The 14,767-nt window shown below is 36.1% G+C and overlaps 1 protein-coding gene and 1 pseudogene across 1 annotated transcript in view; one reads left to right on the top strand and one right to left on the bottom strand.

Moving 5' to 3' along the window:
• Positions 1–622: 622 nt before the first annotated feature.
• LOC114218435 (eukaryotic translation initiation factor 2 subunit 3, X-linked pseudogene) lies at positions 623–2,201 on the top strand (annotated as a pseudogene).
• A 1,057-nt stretch (positions 2,202–3,258) lies between these two features.
• Positions 3,259–14,767, bottom strand: part of LIPI (lipase I) — a 58,632-nt gene continuing 47,123 nt past the window's right edge. The window contains exons 9-10 of the mRNA XM_088024136.1: positions 14,480–14,656; positions 3,259–3,346 (exon numbers count right to left, since the gene is read on the bottom strand). Coding sequence (XP_087880262.1) covers positions 3,259–3,346; positions 14,480–14,656 — 265 coding nt within the window. The remainder of the gene's footprint in view (positions 3,347–14,479; positions 14,657–14,767) is intronic.

The following is a 14,767-nucleotide window of genomic DNA, read 5'->3' as shown; positions in this document are numbered from 1 at the left end:
TTAAATCAAAGTGAGTCCATTACGGTGGGCTCTCACCCAGTCTGACTGGTGTCTTCATAGGAAGAGGAAATCCAGACACATGAAAGAGACACCATGCACAGAGAAAAGACCATGTGAGGAGGACACAGCAGAAAGGCAGCCTCTGCAAGTCAAGGAGAAAGGCCTCAGAAGAAATCAAGCCTACTGACACCTTGATCTTAGACTTTCAGCTTCCAGAACCATGAGAAAATAAATTTGTGTTGTTTAAGCCACTCTTTCAGTGGTATTTTGTTATGGAAGCCCTAGAGAACTAATACACCAGGAAGTCAAAAGCATAGAGACTGACTGTAATCAACAGATTAGTTTAGAAACATACAGGAAACAAACTTTGGGAGTATTCAGACATAAGTGAAAGAGAGCTGAGGCCCAGGAGTCCTTCAATTTCATCATCAGTGGAAATAACAAGGCCAACCTCATAGGGTTTTTGTAAGGATTAAATGAATTGATATATACATGTTATTAAACTGGGTAGGAAGACAGTGATATATGTGTTAGCTATAGATATTTTTGTTATTATTATTATGGGCGGACACTAGTCAAAATACTGACTCAATCTTCACAAAAATTCTTAGATGACTGAGACATGGTGAGGTAAGTTTAGCTACTCACGTTCTCACCACCAGTAAGTGGACCCGAGATTTGACCTTAAGTGTCACAGACGCATATATTATTGTGCTCCATAGAAACTAATTTATTGTCCTTCCTTCCTCTCGGAGCAAGACAGCGGGCAGTGAGGCTGGAGTGACTCTGGGGCAGCCGCATCTTTCTCATCAGGATCTCGCCACCTTGGATGTTACCAAGTTGATGCCACTTTCACGTGAAGTTATCAGCAGACAAGCCACAATTAATATAGGTACAATTGGTCATGTAGCTCATGGAAAATCCACAGTTGTAAAAGCTATTTCTGGAGTTCACACTGTCAGGTTCAAAAATGAACTAGAAAGAAATATTACAATCAAGCTTGGATATGCTAATGCTAAGATTTATAAACTTGATGACCCAAGTTGTCCCCGGCTGGAATGTTATAGATCCTGTGGAAGTAGTACACCAGATGAGTTTCCTACGGACATTCCAGGGACCAAAGGGAATTTCAAATTAGTCAGACATGTTTCCTTTGTTGACTGTCCTGGCCATGATATTTTGATGGCTACTATGCTAAATGGTGCAGCAGTGATGGATGCAGCTATTCTGTTGATAGCTGGTAATGAGTCTCGTCCTCAGCTTCAGACTTCTGAACACCTGGCTGCTATAGAAATCATGAAACTGAAGCATATTTTGATTCTACAAAATAAAATTGATCTGGTAAAAGAAGTCAGGCTAAAGAACAGTATGAACAGATCCTTGCATTTGTACAAGGTACAGTAGCAGAAGGAGCTATTATTCTAATTTCTGTTCAGCTGAAATACAATATTGAAGTTGTTTGTGAGTACATAGTGAAGAAAATTCCAGTACCCCCAAGAGACTTTACTTCAGAACCCCGACTTATTGTTATTAGGTCCTTTGATGTCAACAAACCTGGCTGTGAAGTTGATGACCTTAAGGGTGGTGTAGCTTGTGGTAGTATTCTAAAAGGAGTATTAAAGGTGGGCCAGGAGATAGAAGTCAGACCTGGTATTGTTTCCAAAGATAGTGAAGGAAAACTCATGTGTAAACCAGTCTTTTCCAAAATGGTGTCACTTTTTGCAGAACATAATGATCTTCAATATGCTGCTCCAGGAGGTCTTATCGGAGTGGGAACAAAAATTGACCCCGCTTTGTGCTGGGCTGACAGAATGGTGGGACAGGTACTTGGTGCGGTTGGAGCTTTACCGGAGATCTTCACAGAATTGGAAATCTCCGATTTCCTACTTAGACGGCTGCTAGGTGTACGCACTGAAGGGGACAAGAAAGCAGCAAAGGTGCAAAAGCTCTCAAAGAATGAAGTGCTTATGGTGAACACAGAATCCCTGTCAAAAGGAGGAAGAGTTAGTGCAGTCAAGGCCGATTTGGGCAAAATCGTTTTGACTAATCCTGTGTGCACAGAAGTAGGAGAAAAAATTGCCCTTAGCCAAAGAGTTGAGAAACATTGGCGTTTAATTGGTTGGGGTCAAATAAGAAGAGGAGTGATAATCAAGCCAACAGTAGATGATGACTGAAGAATTCCAGTGAAATCATACATTTGGATGGAGTCGGAATTTCTCTTTATAACCTGGCGGTATATTTTCAAAGCAATACTGGAAAATTAATTTCACAGCTCATTACTTTAGTGGTAGCTGTAAGGTTATTCCTATTTTTTGGTGATGAAAATTTAACCTCTAGTGCTAAAATAGGGTCTACAATAAATGTAAAAATTGGCATAATGTTGGATTGAATCTACATTTTAGCAGAAATTAATCATTCCCAAATAATGTCTAATTTATACATTAGTGCAGGTTTGAAATGAAACTCTTTGCTACAACCAGCCTTTTCTGTAGCACACATACCAACAAACCTGTCTGAAATAAAGTTTTTCTTCTTAAAAAAAACTAATTTATTTACGATGCCAAATAGATCAAATGGAGCACTAAACACCAAATGGATCACGAAACAGAGGTTATATTTATGTTTACAAGATTTACATTAATCCAAGTGATTTCTCCAAGCGACAAATTTACAATTAAAAATATACATACTCACTCATTTTACTACTGCAGTCTGAGAAGTAGAGAATGATACTATTTAGACAGTGTATTGAAGCAAAAGGCTTCTCTTTTTTTCTAAAAACATAGTATCTGTTAATAATAAGTAATTAAGGGAAACATTCAAAGATAAACATTTGATTGAGATAAACAGAAATAAACAGCTTTTAGAATATATTCAGAATGTGGGGCTCCTGGGTGGCTTAGTTGGTTGAACATCTGACTCTTGATTTTGGCTCAGGTCATGAACTCAGGTTTATGGGATCAAGCCCGGGCTCTGCACTCAGCACAGAGTCTGCTTGCCCCCTTCTCCCCTCCCCCTGCTTGTGCTTTCTCTCTCTCAAATAAAATAAACTCTTAAAAAAAAAAAGAATATATTCAGAATGCTTTACTATATGTACTTTAATAGTTTTTTTCTATATTTTTGATTTTAAAAATTTATTCAGGAAGTAGAAATATCTGAATCCCAGATTGAACAATGCATTCTTTTAGAATGCATTGTTCCCATTTACAAATTCTTTAATTCACAAACAAGTTTTTATATTTGATGGAAAAAGGCATTTTATATTTCCTTTGATGTACATGTGCTCGGGTTGAGAAATACTTCCTCATTTTCGTTAAGTACAAAATTGTATATGCAAAGTGGTGGTCTATGGAAAGAGAAAAAGAGAGAGAAAAAAATAACTATTAGTAAAAAGCAGCAAAGTTTACATTTTTTCCTCATAAACAGTAGGATATTCAATGCCTGTAATTAATTAGTTTTCCAAATGCAGAGACAAACCTTTGGCATCGTTTTCATTCCATCTCATTTGGCTATACCGGGATGAAGTAGACACAATATTTATGGAAAAGAAAAAACTCTCTGTGTTTCAATTTCTTCTCTCCTTGATGCTTCATTGGGATATTTACTTTATATGGGAGATATTTTTGGATACTGAAATAGCTGAAGCCTGAACTCAACGCTTAGTGGCTGGGCCATTTTTTCTACCGTGATAGCCACCATTAAAGAATGGGGCTTAACTGCACACAGATTTTCTAATAATCTAATCAGTCCTCTTTTCCACCTAATAAAGTAGAGATAATAACGAGTAAAGAATCTATATCTTGGAGAGATTGTATATTTAGCATTTGAAGACGTCTGAAAAGTCAAGTCACTGTGATGAATCAAGCATCTTGTCTAGTTTTTATCTTCCTGTTAATGTCCAAAAAAGAACCTTAAAAAGGTAATCAAGTAGGATAAGAAAAGACAGGTTAAAGTTCAGGAAAAGAGCTAAAGAAAAATATGGTTGAAATAAATGGAAATTTCCTATGTGAGCGATAGCAACTTAGTCAAGGAAAAGGGACAACTCAGCTGCACGGGGGCTGACAGCTCACCTTTGCTTGAAAAATGCATTGCTCTAGTTCAAGATGTACATTGCTCACAGGCTCCTTCTAGCTTGGTTAGGATACCTTCGAACAAGTTTTTTAAATATTCAACAGCTTTTTTAGGTTCAGTTACTCAATTTTTAAATAAATCAATTTTCTACATTTGTTAATGTGTTTAAAAGTGATAAAATATAGACATTCATTTTTTATTATAAAAACTGATACAGAATTCTACAGTGTCTTCCATTTGAAATAATAAAGGCATCTTGAAATTTTAATTTTAATACTATAACAGTAAATGTAAAATGGTAATACTTCAATCTTATAAGAGTTTTAGATGTCAGCAAAAGTAGCTTTTTATGTTATCAAAGATCATCAACCTCCCTTCTTTATTAAGAAGTAAGTGTGGGAATGACTTCACCACTTTTCCAAACAAATGTATATATACTTACGTCAATTCTTTATATATCCTGCTATACCCCTAAATTACTGAATGTGCCTTCACTGTTCTACATCTCCCTGATCCGCCGCATTTTTCAGTTGTCACAGTAGGACAAGTGTGTCATTAGACTTATTAATAGGTAAATTACCTCAGCCTTAACCACTGTTTTCACATATTTACAATATAATATCAAGGCAAGTGTGTTTTTATTTCTTTTCCACAAGAAAAGCTCACAACCCCATTTCCATTAAGATATGTTCCATCAGTAATATAATAAATGCATATTTTTGAATTAAATATTCCATATTTTACAAAGTCTTTGCAAGCATTACAAGACAGTTTAGGCAGGTTTACAATGCCTACCCAAAGTTAATTTTCACCAAAATGTGTGAGAAAAATTAATTTTCTTGGTTTTTACCTTGTGAAAACCCTATCTACTTCCTCTGCCATGTTTCTGAGTTTGACATCATTTATTCTAGGTTATTAATAGTTTCTTCTCTCCAACCAATAAAAATTTTTAAAAACTACAATTTAGAAGAAAACGGTGTTATATGTTTAACCACCATGCAAAGACTATTATATGCTGATTTTTTTAATTTCAAAAAGAGCACTGAATATTGCATCTCTAATGCTTTACTTACCACAAATTAGTGAAATGAATACATTACTTTGATAAAGTATCTAAATAATAAAAGAAATCTAGTGATAAAAAAACTCTAAAATTCAAACACAATTCATTTGTTTTATTTTAATCCATCTATTATTCCAAATTATAAGACATACATATACTTAAATAAGTATATGTATAAGACACACATAAACTTATTTGAAAAAGCTCCCCAGGGCTTTTGTACAATATATCACCATATCCAAGCTTATAATTTTGTTTTTAAAAGTTACTTAAGGTTCTGAGCACTAACCCAGGTTGCATGTTCCCAGCCAGATGGGAAAAGCCAATATTTCATAGGTCCCTGGGGAGAGTACATGGGAGGTTCTTGCCTCAGTAGTGGGGGTAATTAATCCCAAACTACTCGTGGCCTGCCTAATAAATTTTGAAAGCAGAACCTGAAAGAATTAACCTGTTTATAAGAACTTAACTACTTCAGAATAAACCTGAAGAATATTTACAGAAATATAAAAATACAGAGCACCCAACATAATAAAATGCACAAAGTGTGACACCTAATCAAGAATTACCAACATGCAAAGAAGCAGAAAAATGGGCCCATCTGAGGGTCACCATTGAAACCAGTCCAGAACTAGCACAGATGAGAGAATCAGCAGGGGACATTAAAAGAGGGCGCCTGGGTGGCTCAGTTGGTTAAGCGACTGCCTTCAGCTCAGGTCATGATCCTGGAGTCCCGGGATCGAGTCCCACATCGGGCTCCCTGCTCAGCAGGGAGTCTGCTTCTCCCTCTGACCCTCTTCCCTCTCGTGCTCTCTATCTCTCTTTCTCTCCCTCTCAAATAAATAAATAAAATCTTAAAAAAAAAGAGTTATTATAACTTTACTCCATGTGTTCAAATAGTTAGAGACATGAGAGATATAAAAAGATCTTAATCAAACGTCCAGAGGTGAAAACTACCATGTCTGAGATGAAAAATACCCTGCATGGGATTAAAAGCAGATTAAACATTGCAGAATAATAGTGAACTTGAAGCCATAGCAACAGAAACTATTCAAAATAAAATACAGAGAGAAAATGAAATTTAAAAATTAACAGAGCATCAGGGAGCTGCGGCATAACCTCAAGCAGCCTAATGAACTTGAAATTGGAGTCCCCAAAGGGAGAGGAGAGAGAAGGGACTTGGAAAAATATATTTCCCCCAAAAATAATTATGATTTTAGATGAAATTTGATGAAATCTATAAACCTATGGGTCCAAGAAGGTCAACAAGTGCCAAACACAAGAGGTATGAAGAAAATTACAAGTCACATCATAACCAAACTGCTTAAAATCAGTGGTAAGGAGACAATCTTAAAACCAGCCAGAAAAAAAAAAAAAGGCATATAATCGTCACAAGAACAAAGGAAGGAGAGTAATAGATTTCTCATTAGGAGCAATTCATGGTAGAAGACAGTCCAGCAACATCTTTAACTAACTGAACTTAAAAACAAACAAACAAACAAACAAAAAACCTGTCAAACCAGGCATCTATATCCAAAGAAATGATTTTTCAAAACGAAGCCATCCTAAAGACTTTTTCAGATACACAAAAGTTGAAAGAATTCACACCCAGTAGACCCACACTACCAAATAAAACAAAACAAAACAAAGTCCAACCAACCAAACCAAAAACCTTAAAGGAACTCCTTTAGCCCAAAGGTAAATTATACCACATAAAAATAGGCAACCACTTAACAGTTCTGAGAAGTGCATCAGAAATAGTGACTTTTCCTAATCATTTATATCCCTTTAATAGATTAACTCTTTAAACAAAAATGATACACTGTATTATGGAGTTTTTAGCATATGTACAAGTAAAATGTATGCTAACAACAACACAGAAGCTAGGATGGGAGAAATGAAGTTATTCTACTGTAAACATTCTCACATTAAATGTGAAGTGGTAAAATTCACTTGAAGGTAGACTCTGATAAATTAAGATTATAATATGAACCCCAAAGAAACCACTAAAATAATCAAAGAGTTAATAATAATAATAATAATAATAATAATACCACAGTAGGGAAATAAAATGTAATCATGAGACTACTCTTTATCCAATAGAAGGCAGACAATGACAAAACTGGGAATGAAAAACAGGTGGGACAAATAGAAAACAAAATGGTAAGATGATAGTTTTGAGCCAAACCACATTGATAAACTAAATGATGTAAATATCCTCAAAAATGGCAGAAGCCATCAGCATCATTCACTATTTGAGAAATCCAAATTAAAAACACAATCTCTATACACCTATTAGTAGAGGGAAAACAAAAACCAAACAACAAAAACACTGGGGAAGGTGCAGTCTTTGATGATGCAGGAGAGCAATGGAACCCTGCTAAGTGCCAGTGGGAATGCAAAATGTACAGTCACTTTGGAAAACAGTCTGGCAGCTTCCTCTAAAGTTAAACATACACTTAACAGTATGACCCAACAATTTCACTTCTAGGTATTTATCCATGAGAAATGAAAACTTATGTTCACATAAAAACCTACATGCAAATATTTATGTTGGCTTTATCCATAGATAGAGATCAAAAACTGTGAACAAACCATATGTCTTCAAACTGGTGAGTGGATAAACAAACTGTGGTATATACGTACAATGGAATGCTATTCATCAATAACATCCCATTGGTATAAGCAACAAAATGCATAAATTTTGAATGTATGAAGCTAAATGAAAAAAAGCCATACTCAAAAGGCTACATACTATTATGATTCCATTTATATAAAGTTCTGGAAAAGGCAAAACTAGAGACAGTGGTTGCCAGGGAGTAGGAGCGGGGTTGAAAATAAGGGGGTAGCACAAGGCAGTTTTTGTCATTGATGGAAATGTCCTGTATGTTCAATGTGATGGTTGTTATATGACTTTATGAATGTATCAAAACTCATAGAACTATATACCAAAAAGAGTACTTTTTACTGTTAAGTGTTAAAAAGCAGCTTTAATCCAACTTTTCTCAGGAAGTCATCCCAGGTCACCTTCACTGTGAATATTCCTCTCAGTCCCTAAGTTTGAAGGCCCTACTCTACTGGAAACGCCCTGAAGGAGAACTATGCTGTAGTGTCTATCAGAGTTTGCTACAGAGATAATTACTGGTTGAATGCAGACACAGTTTATCTGGACCATAAGGCAACACATTTTTAAAACTCACATTCCCAATAATTTGGCAGCGCTAATTCTCATTAATTGCACATTATCTGTATGGACAGATGTAAATAGGAAAAGCAACTAAACGGTTATGGCAATTATCTAGGTAATTAAACTTAAAGCATACATTTCATCCAAGCATCTGTTAGCATCCCCAGCCAGCAGGGAATGTTAAGAGTTTTGCTAACCACCCTACAAAAATGTGTTTTAGGTTTCTTCCCGCCCCCCTCCCCCGAGTAGAAACAACTGCATCTAAATTTTGCAAATTTAGTAAATTTTCATTGCCTATCCACTGTTTAGATTTTACATAAAAATTGAAATTACATGCATGCTTATTTTTTGCTCTATAGCATATTCCAATTACTTTACCCTATTTTTTCCTTATTAAGCAATGAATGAACTGTGTACAATAGCTGTCTATGCAAAAATTATTAAGAAGAATAAAAAAAGAAGACAGGGAGTTGCATAGAATAGTGGACACATCTGTCTGCCTTTTTCCCCTTTCCTTTCCCCTTATAACACAGGACTTTTTAAAAAGGAGAAATGCATGGAGGCTGGGTGGCTTAGTTGATTAAGCGACTGCCTTCGGCTCAGGTCATGATCCTGGAGTCCCGGGATCAAGTCCCGCATTGGGCTCCCTGCTCAGCGGGGAGTCTGCTTCTCCCTCTGACCCTCCCCTCCCATGCTCTCTCTCTCTCTCTCTCTCTCTCATTCTCGCTCTCTCAAATGAATAAATAAATAAAATCTAAAAAAAAATAAAAATAAATAAAATGGAGAAATGCATGGAGAAAGCAACCACTGTCTGTAGGCTCACCAACAACCTGTATCAAGGTGTGAACATCATGTGCTGAGGTGGAAGATTTGAAAATGTTCCTCCTCCTTGATGTTCCTTCTATGAATATAGAACAGGGAAATTGTTTACTGTGCAGATAGTTTTCTATGCATCGATAGTATTTATGATAAGCAAGCATTGGGGGGAAGAAAAAGCACCAAAATGCCGAACAATAAAGGAAAGACTAATTTGAATATTCTGCAAAAGGTGGAATATAATGGCAGCCATTTATTTATATTTTGGGAAGAAAAAAATGCTTCTAATCAGGTCCATGGTATGGCACACCTCCAAGTACATTATGTTCACCTTGTTATCTACATGAACAATGATGCCGGTACCTCCTGCAGTGAATAAACTGCATGACCCTACACAGAAAGCTGGCTTATAATTTAATGCAAATAATTACATTCATGATTCACTTGTAACATGTGTGATGATAAGTAAGCATGACAAAATATTAACAGTGATAGTTCCTGGTTGCAGCATTACATTTGAATTAAATTTTCCAAATACTCCATAAGGGGAATAAATCACTATATTAGTTAGTGAAAAAAGTGTTTATTACTATCAAAATAAGAGCAACTAAAAGAAAAAAAAAACATTAAAAACCCAAGAAAAGTCTGGCTTCAAATCATTGCGAAGCCACTCCTCTGCTGAGAAACCTTAGACTTGTTATATAAAGCCTCTCAGTTTCTGTTCCTTTACTAATAAAACAAAGAAAATATTTACCTCAGAGAGGTGTTGCAAAGGTTGCAAAAGCAGTGTCTGGGATGTAGTAAATCTAAACACCCTTAACCACTATTATTCATCTTGAAAACGGTTTACTAAATGTTGAAACTCTTCAACTAAATGCAATGCTAAATAACTAGGGAAGTTAACAGGAAGTAAGTAAGGCATTCGGGGCAAAGCTACAAAATTGTTGATTTAAATATTTAATTAATTTGAAAAAGGACAAAATGTCTAAAGTTATACATCAACCCTCCATGATATATTGGAGTAAATTACTTAAGCAGTTACTACAATGTTCAATCTCAAGTTGTCTTATCACGCAAAATATTACATTATAGCTATCCAGAACAATAAATACAACCAGTTAAAAAAAAACCTAACTTACCCCAAAATCGTCTGAAGTATTCAGATCTTGAAAAATCTGAATTTGAGTGATCCAGCTTAGCTATTCGTTCATTGCCTTCATTCACAGGTTAACTGCATCAGCCAATCAAAATTATATTGAGGTTTTTTGTTGTTGTTGTTAAATCAATATCTAACTTCAGTAAGATAAATTACAAGCCCATCTACTTTTTTTTTAAGATTTTATTTATTTATTTGACAGAGAGACACAGCGAGAGAGGGAACACAAGCAGGGGGAGTGGGAGAGGGAGAAGCAGGCTTCCCGCCAGACAGGGAGCCCGATATGGGGCTCCATCCCAGGACCCTGGAATCATGACCTGAGCCGAAGGCAGATGCTTAATGGCTGAGCCACCCAGGCACCCCGTCACAATTCTTAGTGTTTCTAATGTTTTTGATATTAAAGAAAAAACACACTGAACACAAATGCACCTTTGGAGCTTCTTGCTGCTTTCCTTGCTTGGTATTCTCTAGCAACCTAAATGCCATTTATTACCCATCTCTCTTCAAGGCTCAGTTCTTCCAGTTTCACTTAAAAAAAAAAACAACTGTTCTAATGAGTGATGTTTTCCTTCTTTAAAATGCTAACTTATAGTTGATCTCAGTAAAACTGTTTAGATTGAAGTTTTCGTTTTCTTTTTTTTAATATTTTATTTATTTATTTGAAGAGAGTGACAGCAATCACAGAAGAGAGGGATCACAGAGTCGGAGAGAAATTACAGAGGGAGAGAGACCACAGAGGGACAGGGGGAAGCTGACTCACCGCTGAGCCAAGACCCCCTTGCAGGGCTCAATGCGGGCCTCAATGCGGGACTCGATCCCAGGACCCCGAGATCATGACCTGAGCTGAAGGCAGACGCTCAACGTGAGCCACCCAGCCTCCCCCAAACCAATCTACTTTTAATTAATGTTTTGCCTGAATTATCAAATTTTTTTCAGTCTTTCTGTAGTGTCCTGTTACTTTTTTCACCTTACAGGTAATATTATCTTCTCTGGTAATACTACCTTTAACATTCTTCAACCTACTCTTAATATATAAACTTGGATCAGGGCGCCCGGGTGGCTCAGTCATTAAATGTCTGCCTTCGGCTCAGGTTATGATCCCGGCGCCCTGGGATTGAGCCCGGGAAGCCTGCTTCTTCCTCTCCCACTCCCCCTGCTTGTGTTCCCTCTCTCTGTCAAATAAATAAAATCTTAAAAAAAAAAAATATATATATATATATATATATATACACATAAACTTTGATTGAATTTGGTCCCATCTTGTCACAGAGTAAGCACAAATCAAAGGACTTATTTCCCTGGCCAATCAGAAAAATCTACTTCCCTGGCCACAGTATGAGGTTCAAAGGTATGTACTTGCCCAGTCAAAGTCAGTGACATGCAAAGAGACTTTAAAACTCTTTCCCCACCCATCCTCACGGGATTTGAATTTGGCATCAAGTAGCAGCCAAGTTGGTATTGGGACAAAGCAATGTGAATGGCAAAGCCAAGAGCTAGCACAGAAGTGCACTTGGTCCTTTGAATGCAGCTAAGCCAGGGGCCATTATCTTCTATGGCATTTTCAGATACATCTGGCTACAGGTCCCCTTTATCTTTAGGGATCTGTGGTTGGATTTTCTGTCTTTTGTAGTAGTAAGAGTTTGCTTGTTTTTCTGCTCTACAACATCATGCCTATAGTAAATAATACTGCACTTTAAAATTTGTTGAGAGTAAATCTCATGTTAAATGCTCTTACCACAAAACAATAATAAAAAAAAAAGATGGTTAGACAATATGGGGTGGGGGACAAGGGGGTGGGAGCTGGCCTCTTGACCTGAGCAGCAGGGGAAAGTTCTTTAATGAATAAGCTACTTTGTGAAACAGGTAAGGTGGTGGTTAATTAATGTTTTGCCTTAATTGGCAAATGTCCATAGCTATTAGAAAGTGTATTTTGTTTATATCCTCAGACTAAAGAGGAAACTTTTTATTTTCTCTTTCCATATATGATATATAGGGAGAAGATTTTATTCTGAGACAGTATGAATTCTTTACATTTAAGTACCAGAAACAGAAGATATAAAATCACATCTCAAATTCTGTTTATACTCACCTTCCTTATGCTCAGAGAGGTATTAATGGGGGAGAATAAGGGGATATGATGGTGCAACAAGTTTGGCCCCTTTAAAACTTAGCTTTTGGGAACACAAATATATTTTGCATTCTTAAGTTTAGTAGAGGCTTTGCATCTTTAAGATAATAAACACAAGGGGTGGGGAATAAATAAATATTGTCTTAAAGAGGTAATCAATACAGAGATCAGTTGAAGATTAAAAATCTTGAGCTCTAGTCCTTCAAACATGACCCCCTTATGTGTGTCTGTCTGTCTGTCTCTCTCTCTGGTATACTTTGGTGGGGAATGATGTTGCTAATATTCCTAGCTGAAAATTTCCATATATTTTGGTATTTTTTGTAGGTATTTCAATCAAAGACAAAAAACAGTAAAATTATTCCTAGATTTTTTCCATTATAATGACATCTTACTTAGTGACTTTTGAGTGACTATTTTCATGCCAAAAGTTACAAAATAATTTTCAGTTCAAAGAATCTTTCTAATTCTCCTCTTTTTATTTATTTATTTTTTAATTTTTAAAAAGACTTCATTTATTTATTTTAAAGAAAGAGAACAAGCAGAGAGGGATCGGGGAAGAGGGAGAAGCAGGCTCCCCGCTGAGCAGGGAGCCCAATGTGGGGCTTGATCCCAGGACCCCAGGATCATGACCTGAGCCGAAGGTAGATGCTTAACCAACTGAGCCACCCAGGTGCCCTCCCCCAATTCTCCTCTTTTGATATGGACCTTGTCTAAATGCATATTCTTATCATTTATTATTTTTATTCTCCAGAAATTCTTATTTACTATGCGCAACATTCATAGAAAGGTAATTAGGGAATCAAATATATAAATACAGAAACATAAAGAGAAGTAAAAAGAAAGCTCCACTGTCAGCTAAAGGAGAGTTTTCTAGCAATCCACAAACCCATTGCTATTGACTCTCAGTTGACACTCATGGTTGGAACAAATCACATGTCACATATCCAAATAGACAAATGGTCAACTCATTAAAGAGGCCTTAGTGGTTCTTAGTACTTTCACAGAGGTGTTTTGTGGGACTATGAATTCTGCCATGGTGAACATGTACATCAATACTGTGGGGACAAGGATAGTAGGAAAACCTCTTCAGTTAGGAGAACACGGAACTAAGAAAAGCATATTAAATAGACTAAGAAAAATACCGCTGGAGTCTATCATCTTCAAAAAACCCATCAAGTCATGATGTAGAATGGAGATATTTGTGATATAATAGACAAACCAAAACATATGATGGTAAAATTAAAATGTAGAGTCAGATTTTCCTCACGCTGTTATTGTATATATGCTAGAGCTTCACTTCTGTCAATATATTCTTGGGGTTGAATTTCCAGTGATATGTAGAATCTTAGATACAATAGATGAAAATGGACTTTTTTTTCTCTTCCCAAATAAAAATAAATTCAAGAGAAAGCAAAAAATCATTGAAAGTCATGATGACTTCTATCTTCTATGACCATATGCCTCATTATAGTTTTCAGCCACTGAACCCCATCTAAAGAATTGTATAAAAGGAATCTCAACCTCTCTGTAAATATATATGTATATATAAGAAATTATCGATCAGGGCGCCTGGGTGGCTCAGTCGTTAAGCGTCTGCCTTCGGCTCAGATCATGAGGGATCGAGCCCCGCATCAGGCTCCCTGCTCCGCGGGAAGTCTGCTTCTCCCTCTCCCACTCCCCCTGCTTGTGTTCCCTCTCTTGCTGTGTCTCTCTCTGTCAAATAAATAAATAAAATCTTTAAAAAAAAAAGAAATTATCGATCAACTTCTAAGGCAGATATTTGTCTCATTTTTTTTCATTTTTATTGTGTCTAATGAAATGATTGTGTTTGCTTTTTCTTTGCTTTAGGTGATGTGATTCCAAACTAAGTTTCATTCAAACTAATTTCCATTTTTAAAAAAGTGCATCTTGCACCTTTTAGATATTCTAACATTTATGTAAAATATAATCTGAAATACACAACAGATATTTGAATCCATAAACTTTTAAAACATTTCTTAGCATACCAATATTTTCAAGTATAAAAGATTATACACTGAAATCAAAATTCAGTTTTCTTACCTTTCTGGATATGTAAGTGATTGTAACATGATACGCTGGATTTTGTATCTGCCTGTGATACACGGGCAATGTGAGCTCTGAGAATATGCCAAACCAATGCTTGAAATATTTACAACATCATTTAAAAATTGAGCAAGAATTTTGACTTCTTGGAACTCATTAAATGATCTGTTCTTCCTAAAGAGAGAATTTAATATGTTCAGCATATTAGTAAAATATAATTTAACTCTGAAGTCAATGTAACGTTCATAATGCAGGATAGAAAGAATAAACTTAAAGGAAAAAGGC

This window comes from Eumetopias jubatus, unplaced genomic scaffold (genome assembly GCF_037043125.1).
Source record: "Eumetopias jubatus isolate StellerSeaLion01/CBP00866 unplaced genomic scaffold, mEumJub1_p1.0 scaffold_1, whole genome shotgun sequence".
NCBI classification, from domain to species: Eukaryota; Metazoa; Chordata; class Mammalia; order Carnivora; family Otariidae; genus Eumetopias; species Eumetopias jubatus.
This window is presented reverse-complemented; position numbering and strand designations above follow the sequence as displayed.